This window comes from Budorcas taxicolor, chromosome 18 (genome assembly GCF_023091745.1).
Source record: "Budorcas taxicolor isolate Tak-1 chromosome 18, Takin1.1, whole genome shotgun sequence".
Taxonomy (NCBI): Eukaryota; Metazoa; Chordata; class Mammalia; order Artiodactyla; family Bovidae; genus Budorcas; species Budorcas taxicolor.
Window position 1 is genome coordinate 49,911,896 of NC_068927.1, and position 11,368 is coordinate 49,923,263.

Below are 11,368 nucleotides of genomic sequence, written 5' to 3' on the forward strand. Positions count from 1 at the left end.
TAATTTTTATTAGACACACACTATACGTCCAGTCCTCTTCTAGACCCTGGGGCTACAACAGAGAATGAGGCTACGGGCAAACCTCCCTGGCCTCTTGGAGAGGGGAAGACAGACAACACTCAAGGAAGGAGGAGGGACTTCCGTGGTGGTCCAGCAGTTAAGAATCTGCCTTGCAATACAGGGGACACAGGTTCAATCCCTGGTCAGGGAACTAAGTCCCACATGCCCCAGGGCCAACCAAGCCTTCGAGGCAACTTCTGAAGCCCACCCGCACCACAACTAGGGAATCCACGCACCACAGTGAAAGATCCTGCATGCTGAAAGTAAGATCAATGCTGCAACCAAGACCAGAGGCTGTCAAGTTAAAAAAAAAAAAAAAAAAAAATCTGCCTTCTAATGTTCCAGTGCAAGGGACGTGGGTTTGGTTACTGACCAGGGAACTAAGATCCCACGTCCCATGGGGCAGCTGAGCCCTTGTGCTCTGGAGCCTGCATACCACACCTAGGGAGAAGCCTTCGCACTGCAACCAAACCCTGACACAGTCAAAAATTAAAAAAAAAAAAAAAAGAGGCAAGGAGGAAACAGCCGTGGCGCATCACAGGAGCACGGCAGCTAGAGCCCAGGATTTTACTTTGGCCAGGCTGGTCAGGGGAGCCTCTCTGAGGAGGTGACATTTGGGCTAAGGCCTGAGGGATAAAATGCAGGCAATCGCACAAGATTTAGGGGAAGAATAGCTACGATAGAAGAGTCGAGCGAGTGCAGAGGCCTAAGTTGGGACTGAGTCTGAGCGAACAGGCAGGCAGGTTGCGGGGCCGGCCAGAGCACAACAGGGAAGAGGCCGGCAGAAGGGGAAGGTGGGGGGCAGTTCCCGGGGGCCCCGGGGACCCTGGTGACAACTTGTCCCCTCCCCCCAGGGAGATGGAGCCACAGGAGGGCTCTGAGCAGGGAGGCCTGACGCAGTTGCCCACAGGGTCCCTCTAGCTTTGCGTGGGGGGACAGGAAGCAAGACGAGGCTGCTACGATTCTCCAAACGGGAGATACAAGGATGGACAGGACAGGGGACGAGGCAGCAAAGGCAGGATCTGGGAATTTTTTCTTTTTTTAAGATTTATTTATTTTTGGCTGCACTGGGTCTTCGTTGCTGCATACAGGCTTTCTCTGGTTGTAGAGAGCACAGGTTCTAGGCGCACAGGCTCAGTGGTTGCAGTTCCTGGGCTCCAGAGCTTGGGCTCAGTAGTTGTGGAGGACAGCCTTAGTTGCTCCATGGCACGTGGGATCTTCCCAGACCAGGGATCGAACTTGTGTCCTCTGCATTGGCAAATGGATTCTTAACCACTGGGCAACCAGAGACCCCCTGGAAATAATTTGAAGGAGGAGCTGCCAGGGTTTGCTGAAGGATGGGATGTGGACGTGAGAATAGCCGAGGATGACCTGAAGTGCTGCAGCTGGAGGAGCTGCTACAGCAGTTCCAGGTACGGAGATGGGCGCTCCAAGGGGAGGAGTGGGTTCTGGCTTCACCGAGCTCAGGCTGCTTCCCGCCCCACCTGAGGCTGGGGACTGAGGTGGAAGGTTGGGTGTGAGGTGCCACTTATCCCAGGGTCAGGGGAGAGGCCTCAGCATCCTCTTGGTTCCCTCAGTGACCCCCAAGCTACCCTCTACGTGCTCCGGGGGTGCTGGACACTTCTGGCATGGTCCCTGCAGCCACAGACCCCTGGATGGTTCAGCACCTCTGAGAAACTGGCCAGCATCCCTGGCAAGTCGGCCAGGCTACCTCCCTCCCTCACAGACCCACACAAGCCTTTGTTCTGACTATTTATTAGGGAACCTTCTCTTAACCACTGAGGGTGGGAAGAAGGAAGGAGGCATGGAGGCCTCCTCTCCCTCTTCTCCACCCTCCCCCAGACCTCCAAGTCCCCTTGGAGGAATTACTGCTTCCCACTGCAGGATGGGACCCCCAATGACAACAGGGTCTCTGACTGATCCCCAGGAAAAAGAGGCATAGGAGAGGTGGACCCTGAAGTCCAGAGGCCCAGGTGAGGAGTGGACATGAAGAAGGTAGATATCGGAAGGGACTCAGGACACCAGGTCCCAGGGGCCCAGGGACCCCTAAGCTCCAGGAAGTGGTGACAACCCTACTGGCCAACGAGGATGAGTCCTCAGCTCGAGGCAGGCTGGCCCGGGAGCCTGGGCTTCTGGGGCTGGTTGGGGCCGATGTACTGGAGAGGCACGTGGGTGGGGGTGGTGATCCGATCGGTGCCGAGGTAGGGCTGGAGGGCAGGGGGCACGAGCACCGAGCCGTCCTGGGGAGAGAGCAGGCCTCAGGCGGCTGCCCGGCCGGCCTTCCAGCCTCCGGCCTCCACCTCCCACCGTGGGATCCTCCTGCCACCCCTGCCCCTCACCTTCTGCTGATAGCTCTCCAGGAGGGCGATGAGGAGCCGAGGGACAGCACAGCCCGTGGCGTTCACCTGAGAGGAGGGGACGCTCAGATCCAGGCTCCAGCGGGCCCAGGGGAGGGGCTGCGGTGGTGGGTCTCCGGCATGGGGGTGCAGGGCAGGGCGGGCGAGGGTGTGGGCTCACCGTGTGCGCGAACTGCAGCTCCCCGGCCTCGGTCTGGAACATGATGTGTAGACGGCGGCTCTGGAAGTCCGTGCAGTTGGAAGCACTGGTGACCTGGGCGTGGGGGTGGGGTGGGCTGAGATGATGGGCTGTGGGGGGCAGTGGAGGGGAGGGTCCTCTTTCTCATCCTGAGGGCCCCGCCGGGCAGGGGGCTCACCTCGCCGAAGCGGCCTCGCCCTGGCATCCAGGCCTCGATGTCGAACTTGCGGTAGGCAGGCAGGCCCAGCTCCTGTGTGGGCATGTCCAGGACTCTGGAGCCCCGGAGAAAGACAGGGCAAAGGGTAGCGGGTGAGAGGTGGGGCGGGGGGCGCAGTGGGAGGTGACGGAAAACATCACCAAAGGAGGAAAACGGAGGTGATAAAGAGCTGACGGTGGCAAAGGGGACGAGATGGCCACGTCACCGGGCTGTTTGTTCACCTGGCTCTTCTTCCTTCTATAGCAACAGCACCCCCAGATTTCTGTAATGGGTCACCCAGAAAAAAGTCCACACTCCTCAGCCTCTCCTGAAAACATGTGTCTGACAGGGTGAGCGAGGCCGTGGGGCTCGCGACGTCCAGTCACCCCCTTAGAGGGAAGGGGTGTGCCCTCTCCCCAACCTCCCCTTCCCTCTGGAAGGTAAAAAGCCGTCCTGGGGCTTCCCTGGGGGCTCAGTGGTTAAGAATCCACCTGCCAATGCAGGGCACATGGGTTCGATCTCTGATCCAGGAAGATCCCACATGCTGTGGAGCCACAAAGTACACGCGCCGCAACTCCTGGGCCTGCGCTCTGGAGCCCGGGAGCCACAACTCCTGGGCCCGCGCTCTGGAGCCCGGGAGCTGCAACTCCTGAACCCGCGTGTCGCAACAAGGGAAACCCAAGCACTCCAGAGCCCATGCTCTGCGAGAGAAGTCACTGCAACGAGAAGCCTGCACACGGCCACTAAAGTAGCCCCCACTCGCTGCAACTGGAGAAAGCCCGCACAGCAATGAAGACCCAGCACTGCCAGTAATAATAATAAGTAAATGAAACAGTATTTTAAAAAGCCATTTGGACTAGGCAGATGAGACAGCACGCTAGGGACGGGGAGTCACGGGAGGCAAGGGACCTGGTCTCGACACTGAATCGTACACAGGCTTTTATGGGTTGACAGATAGACATCCTGTATACAATCCTAACACGGGCAAAAGGGGGCAGGGGAGAAGAGGCGGTGAGGGTTTTCAAGATGGGGGAGCACCCAGCCAGCCTTTCCCCACCCCTCACCCTCTGTCCCCGACCCCAGACCCCACCATCCACCTCAGCCCCTGGCCCCTCCCCGCACCGGAAGTGCAAGCCCAGCTCTGTCAAGATCTCCATCTGAAGGGACAGGAACTCCTCCAGCAGCTCTGAGCTCTGCTCCAGCCCGGGGCCTGTCACCCCAAACATTTCCACCTGGGGCAGAGTGAGGGGCACAGGAGTCAGGAGGCGCTAGGCTGTTGGGGTGTCCCCGCCACAGTCCTAGCTATGCCAACCTTGGTGAAGTGGTGTACTCGATACAGCCCCCATGGCTCTTTCCCCGTGTCTGTTTCCGCCCGGTAGCAGGTACTGGAACAAACCATCCTGGCGGGGGGGCGGGGTGGGTAAGTGGGGTCAGGGAGAGGACAGGGGATGTCACAGATGGGGACAAGTTCTAAAGGAACAAGGCATCACCTGATTGGCAGGTCCCTGAAGGCCACGGAGTGGTCCATGAAGTAGCCTGGGAGGAGAAGGGGACAGAAGGGGTCAGCCTGGGCCACCATCCATCCACCCACAGGAAACCTTTGTGGGAATTAGAAAAGGTGTCCCTTCTGGCAGACACCACCTCATGTCAGGACACGTGGCTGGAACAACCTATACAACTGTACACGTAGGCCCTGGGCGTGCAGCCGCCACCCCCGGGATGCTCCTGGCTGCCCCCTTCCGGTCCCTCCCGCTCTGAGGACCCCTGAGGGGCTCTCGCTCGGCTCTGGCCCCCAGGTGGCTCTCACCTGCAAGTCCCACCTCTGCTGTCCCGGCCAGGTTGAGGTCTTCGAAGCGGGAGGGGTCGATGTTGTAAATTTGGGATGGTTTGGCATTTGGTGTCATCCCACAGCCTTCCTGGGGAGGAGGCCAGAGGACAGGTAACCTCGGGGGCCCCCGTTCTGTCGTCACATCCCCTGCTCCTCCCCTGGAAGGAAGGGAAGCCCCCCGCATGCGTGTGCATGCTCAGTCACTCAGTCGTGTCTGACTCCTTGCGGCCCCATGGACTGCTGCCCGCCAGGCTCCTCTGTCCACGGAATTTTCCAGGCAAGAAGACTGGAGTGGGTTGCCATTTCCTCCTCCAGGGGATTATCCTGACCCAGGGATCAAACCCACAGCTCCTGCATTGGCAGGCGGATTCTTTACCACTGAGCCACCTGGGAAGCCCCAGATTCACCCTGAGTTCCCTGTTATGATGCGACCCCCTCAACCCAGCCCCAGGGCAGTTTCTTTGGGGGAGACAGGCTGGTCTTGCTGCCTGGGGCCCCCATAACAGGGCCTGACACATGGCTGGGCATGGGGAATGGAGAGTCTTCACTCACAAACACAACTCCTCGGAGAAGGTCTGGCACCGTCATGGGGGTGAAGCCCTGGGAAAGGGTAGGGAAGGGGTGAGGAGCAGAGCCAGGACCCCCACCAGACCCCAAGCTCAGGCCTGAAGCACAGACACTGCAGAGGGGGCTAACAGCTGCCCCGTGTCACTCTGAAGCCCATTCCACTGGAGAGGACACTGAGGCAGGCCCGAGCAGTGGGCATGGAGCTGGCCCTGGGGTGCTGGGGCCCTATCACTGGGGCCTCCCGATGTCCTCACTCAGGTTACAATACAGGGCAGTGGAGGTGTAGTTCTCCGTATAGATCTGACTGTGTCCCCCACCAGTGAACACCCTCTGAGACTCCCAGCGCCCTCAGGACATGTCCGAGCCCCTCACTGTGACCAGCATCCCATCGGTTGCTGCATGACCAGCCCTCAGCCCTTGCTGACCCCGCCAGTTTCAACAGACACTGTTCTTTCCCCAACACTCGCTGTCCACTGCAGGCTGGCAGTGAGAGCCAATGGTGACAGGTGCAGGCTCTCAGGCCAGCCCCACACATGAGCCAGAGGTCCTGGACAGTTCCTCCCTCAACTTACTTCTCCATCTCTAAAAGGGACAGTGATAGCACTCTCCTCTTAACGCTGCCCTATGAATGAAGTATGCCAATGATACATATAAGCTCTGAAAACAGTGACTGGAGTAGAGGTCACCCCCTCCTCTCCACCTTGAGCCTTTGGACCTCAGCATCGATGTCACCCCCTCCAGGCAGCCCTCCCATCCTGGCCCATACCCGGTGGATGAGCTTGTTGAGTGTGAAGTTGACCAGGCCGTACTGCAGGAGGGCCCCAGCCCCGCGCAGGTAATAGGAGCGGTGGCCAGACACGTGCGACAGGCGCCTGGGAGACAGATGGGCAGACAGGTGGGGGCCTGTGGGCTGGGGCTGGTGGGGGAAGAAGGGGGACTCAAGCACCCTGGGGCAGAGGCCCAGCTGCCAGGCGGGAGGCCGGTCATCAAACATTCATGCCGGGCGAGGCCCTGGTGGTTCCATATCCCATGCTGAGCCCAGTGAAGTGGAGCCGGCAGCCAGCTGCTGGGGTGGGGGGTTGCTGAATGGCAGGGTCTGGGAGGGGGGGCTCACTTCTGACGGATGATGTCGAGTTTCTCGGCTATTTCCAGGTGGCCCCGGGGTTGGAAGGAGAAAGCTGTATGTGGATGAAAAGCAATGGGGTAAGAGGAGAAGAGACAGGGAACAGGGGATAGAGAGAAAGGGGATTAGAGAGACAGTGGGGGAAGAGGGAGGGAGAGAAAAGGAGAGAGGAGAAAGAGCCAGCCACACGCACACACACGTGCACACACAGGAGCACACACACGCACGAGACAGTGTGAGAAAGCCCAGGGCTCTACAGGCTCCAGACACAGTCCCAGACCCTAGGAGCCCCCGCCCCCAGCCTGGGTCCCCCAGCCTGGGCTCTGGCCTACCTGGCTTGTCTCCAACGACATGGAGCACACGGGCCTGGCTTTCATCCCCAACAGGCTGTGGGAAACAGTGGGTGTCAGAGGGAAGGGGGCGCCGGACAGGGCCCTGGCCTCCCCTGCCACCCGGCGAGGGGCTCACCACGTCTGGGTGGGTCTGGTTGGGCAGCCTCAGTGCCCGCAGGTAAAACTGCTCTTCGAGCTGGGCCTCCTTGGGGTAGAGGAGTGTGAGCTGCTTCCGGATCTCCCGGCCATGTGCCCGCAGACTCTGATATTGGGGGTCCTGGGAGCGGGACACATCGGGTCAGCCCAGGAGAGGGTGGGGTCCTGGCTAGGATAACCTCTGCGGTGGACTTTGTTGCTTCTTCTTCGGGCTCAACATCCTGAATTTCCTTTCAGGAACCTCCCCTCACCACCTCATGGCACGTCCACAAGGACAGGACTCTGGCTTGGCCTACTAGAACATTCCTTTGCTCGGCCAAAGTGACTGGCTTAAAGACAGGCACGTGATCCAAGACAAACTCATGACAATCAGCCCCAGGGCTTTGTCTGGAAGTATCAAGAAAATGGTCCTCTTTGCACCAGACCTTGTCTTCCCTTCCCCCAAGGGGAGAAAGCTGAACCAAATATGGAGGAGCCAGGAGCTGGATCCAGCTGTACCTGACGCCAGGATTTTTAGTTTTATGAATCAACAGAGCCTGTTGTTATCTTTCTTACTCCTACTAGAGTTACATTTTCCATCACATACAGTGGAGACTTTATGACTGATAATGGTTATGTGTGCTGCCCACCCCTGATCAGGGACAGGATATCAACTCTCTGTAGTACCTGCTGCACTTCATTGTTGTCCTGGTTTGCCTGGTAGAAAAGAGAAGAGGAGGTGATTAGAGTGATGAAGTTGGGGATGAGGGGGAGGGGAAAGAGGGGTGAAAGGTCAGGGCTAGGGGATCTGAATTCCTTGCTCTGTCAGTGCCTGGCTGGGCCCTCCTCCACTCTGTACCCGAGTTTCTCTATCAGTAAAGCTGGGAGGAGGCAAAACGTAACAGCAATCACGCCCTGTAGCTCAGTTTAGTGCTGCCTCATGTCTAGCCGCGTGCAGAGGACTCTCGGATGATCCGTTTTCTTCATAACCCCCACTAGGAGGTTCGTATCAATGTGATTCCCATTTTGTTGATGCGAGAACTAAGACTCGGCACGGTAAAGTCTTTGAGCATGCATATGGAGGCCTGACACCGACGATCTTTGATCCTCGGAACCTTCTGTGGTCCTGAGCACCAGGGCATGCGGCAGAACTGGGACTGAAAATTGGGTGCCAACCAGAGTGTGCTCTTGGGCAAATCTCTTCCCCTCTCCAAGCCTCGGTATCCTGGTGTGTGACATGGGCTGAGAGCAGGAGCTCCCCGGTCAGGCTGTTGCCTGGTGTCCCCCAGATGATGAGCTAGGGACTTCCCTGGTGGTCCAGTGGTTAAGAATCAGTCCCAGGGATGCCTGGCCCTGGACGGTTGTGGTGTGAGACGATGAATGTCCATATCCTTCAAACTCCTGAAACTGGGTTTCCCGCTACCTGTAGCCAGAGGCATCTTGCTGCCAGCCCCACACCTGCCCAGGACCCCCGCGCTCACCACCAGGGCCCGCACTGCCTCCGTCACGGCCCCCTTCTCCTCCTCCAGGCTCCGGATCTGTTCCCGCAGCTGCCTCAGCTCCTGCCATGTTGAGATCTGGGATAAAATATACACAGAATTTTGCATATTAACTGTTTTTTAAGTGTACCTTTCAGTGGCATTAAATACGTTTATATGGTGCTAGCATCACAACTACCCATCTCTGGAACCACTGAACCTTCCCAAACTGAAACTCTGTACCCATTAGGCATTCCTGCCCCAGTCTACATTCTGTCTCTGTGGATTTGACGGAGACAAATCCAGAAGGCTCACAGAACTGGAGTCACATAGTGTTTGCCCTTTTGCGACTGGCTTACTTCACCTAGCACAACATATTTAAGGTAGACCCATTTTGTAGTATGAGCTTCGCAGGTGGCTCAGTGCTAAAGAATCCACCTGGCGATGCAGCAGACGCAGGGGTCGGGAAGATCCCCTGGAAGAGGAGAGGGCAACCCACCCTAGTGTTCTTGCTGGAAAACCTCACAGACAGAGGAGGCCGCCAGGCTACAGTCCACGGAGTTGGAAATAGGCAGACATGACTGATCAACTGAGTACTCACATTGTAGCATGTGTCAGAATTCCCTTCCTTTTTAAGGCTGAATATTATTCCATTGCAAGTATTTACCACATTTTCCTTTATAAGATTTTTTTTGACGCGGACCATTTTTAAAGTCTTTATTGTATTGGTTACAGTATTGCTTCTGTTTCACGTTTTGGTTTTTTGGCCTCAGTGCTTGTGGGGTCTTAGCTTCCTGGCCAGGGATCGAACCTGCATCCTCTGCTTTGGAACATGAACCACTGGATTAACATCTTAACCATTGGATTACCAGTGAAGTCCCTACCACATTTTCTTTATCCATTCATTGATTAGTGGACACTTGGGTTACTTCTACCTTTTGGCCACTGTGAATAATGCTGCTATAAACATGAACATACAGGTATCTGTTTGAGTCCCTGCTTTTTCTTTTTCTTTTTTTTTGGGGGGGGGGGTGGGTATGTACTCAGAAGTGGGATTGCTTGACTACATGGTAATTCTGTTCAATTTTTTGAGGAACTGCCATATGTTTGTTTCAAGTTAACTTCTCTGAGCCTTAGTTTCCCCTCTGTTAAAATTGTGGAAATAATGGCACCCATCTCACAGGGTTGCTGTGAAACTTAAGAGACTCATCTGTATAAAGCACTTATACTAGATTGGATGTATGGGGGGGTGGAGTCCAAGAGAGGGCTGGGAGGATTTGGGGTCCCTATCGCCCCCAGCACTTCAGCAGGGTCTAGAAATATGCTAATTTCAGTCCTAGTTCACCAGCATGTAGTATTATGTAAGTGCTGGCTTTATGAGTAGTAGTATAGTGAGTATGTGGAGAAGGCAATGGCACCCCACTCCAGTACTCTTGCCTGGAAAATCCCGTGGATGGAGGAACCTGGTGGGCTGCAGTTCATGCGGTCGCGAAGTCGGACATGACTGAGTGACTTCACTTTCACTTTTCACTTTCAGGCATCGGAGAAGGAAATGGCAACCCACTCCAGTGTTCTTGCCTGGAGAATCCCAGGGACGGGGGAGCCTGGTGGGCTGCCGTCTACGGGGTCGCACGGGTCGGACACGACTGAAGCGACTTGGCAGCAGCAGCAGAGTATGAATGTGTGTGTTAGTCGCTTAGTTGTGTCCAACTCTGCGATGCTATGGACTGTAGCCCGCCAGGCTCTTCTGTCCATGGAACTCTCCAGGCAAGAATCCTGGAGTGGGTAGCCCTGCCCTTCTCCAGGGAATCTTGCCGACCTAGGGATCGAGCCTGGGTCTCCTGCATTACAGGCAGTCTCTTTACCATCTGAACCACCAGGAAAGCCCAGTAGTATGAATATTAATATTCACTGCCTTATTCTCAACACCAGGTACAGAACATACGCACTCCCTGCTGCTGCTGCTGCTGCTAAGTCGCTTCAGTCGTGTCCGACCCTGTGCGACCCCATAGACGGCAGCCCACCAGGCTCCCCCATCCCTAAATATGTTCAAAAACACATTCGTTCATAAAATAACACTACTTAACAGCACTCTTGCCTGGGAAGTCCCATGGATGGAGGAGCCTGGTGGGCCGCAGTCCATGGGGTCGCTGGGAGTCAGACACGACTGAGTGACTTCACTTTCACTTTTCACTTTCACGCATTGGAGAAGGAGATGGCAACCCACTCCAGTGTTCTTGCCTGGAGAATCCCGGGGACGGGGGAGCCTGGTGGGCTGCCGTCTATGGGGTGGCAGAGTCGGACACGAGTGAAGCGACTTAGCAGCAGGAGCAGCAACTGCCTGATACTTGTGGGGTAAGTGCATAACTCTTCCTCTCACTCCCCAAAGGCAAGAGTCTCCCCTTATCCACTGATTCATATCTCTGTTTCCCGTTTTCCTTTGTGGCTTTACCATAAGCCTGTCAAGAGGTCTGAGCACAGAGGACGCGAGAAGACAGTAAGTTCCCAGCACGCTTTATGGACTAGGAGCATCACGGCTATATGGACAGTAGGGCCTTAGCACTCCGTGGTATCTGACACGTACTTAGATGCCAGGCACATCGCATTGGCTAAACTGGGAAGGAACTAAAATTCTTGCGATCAGCACGCCCCCTGCGGGATAGTATCTTGTAAGCCCATTTCGTCCGTAAAGCGAACAGCCAATAGGCAAAGCGGACAGGCCCCGCGGTGGTTGGGCCGCGCAAGCGCACTCACGATGCCGGGCAGATCCTTCGACCGCAACTCCCCCTTGCGGAGCTCCAGCGCGCGCGCGGCATCTTCCGGGTGTGCGCACAGTGGTTCCATATCCAGCTGAGGGAGCGCGCTGTAGCCCTCACGCGCGTGTTCGTACAGGAGGTTCCGGTCCTGTCTCTCCGTAGCGAAACTTCTCTTGAAGCTCTGGTTACAGACACAGCCTCCTCGAAGCCGCAGGCACCGACCAGCCACTAGAGGACCCAAGCGCCGCACTACGGACGCAGCCATCTTGGAAGGCGGACAGGGAGTCACGCACCCTTCGTTCCGCCCACTACGCATTTAGACCAATTACAAAGCTGCTATTCTGCTCGAGACTAGCCA

At 56.5% G+C, this 11,368-nt stretch overlaps 1 protein-coding gene across 4 annotated transcripts; it reads right to left on the reverse strand.

The window, feature by feature from the left end:
* Positions 1 to 1,061: 1,061 nt before the first annotated feature.
* SARS2 (seryl-tRNA synthetase 2, mitochondrial) lies at positions 1,062 to 11,289 on the reverse strand. Of its 4 annotated transcripts, none has more exons than XM_052655566.1 (17): positions 11,009 to 11,289; positions 8,258 to 8,353; positions 7,464 to 7,493; positions 6,778 to 6,918; positions 6,642 to 6,696; positions 6,301 to 6,364; positions 5,953 to 6,058; positions 5,172 to 5,219; positions 4,599 to 4,707; positions 4,282 to 4,327; positions 4,104 to 4,191; positions 3,914 to 4,023; positions 2,774 to 2,867; positions 2,578 to 2,670; positions 2,400 to 2,465; positions 2,137 to 2,300; positions 1,065 to 1,557 (listed from the first exon to the last, which is right to left on the reverse strand). In XM_052655566.1, exons 1-16 carry the CDS (start codon positions 11,273 to 11,275, stop codon positions 2,157 to 2,159), a joined length of 1,557 nt encoding a protein of 518 aa, XP_052511526.1. In that variant the 5' UTR covers positions 11,276 to 11,289; the 3' UTR covers positions 1,065 to 1,557; positions 2,137 to 2,156. The 4 variants fall into 4 exon arrangements, with proteins under 4 accessions (XP_052511525.1, XP_052511526.1, XP_052511527.1 ...); XM_052655567.1 differs by having other exon boundaries at positions 1,067 to 1,308; XM_052655568.1 differs by having other exon boundaries at positions 1,067 to 1,308; positions 2,132 to 2,300.
* Between the last annotated feature and the right edge of the window lie 79 nt (positions 11,290 to 11,368).

What these genes read in the sequence shown, in the direction of transcription:
- SARS2 (XM_052655565.1), bottom strand. Translation starts at nt 11,275, where the DNA reads ATGGCTGCGTCCGTAGTGCGGCGCTTGGGTCCTCTAGTGGCTGGTCGG. An exon ending in CGAAGGATCTGCCCGGCATC is followed by an intron (nt 8,354 to 11,008) that starts GTGAGTGCGCTT and finishes ATTTTATCCCAG; the next exon opens with ATCTCAACATGGCAGGAGCT. An exon ending in AGCAGAGGTGGGACTTGCAG is followed by an intron (nt 4,328 to 4,598) that starts GTGAGAGCCACC and finishes TTCTCCTCCCAG; the next exon opens with GCTACTTCATGGACCACTCC.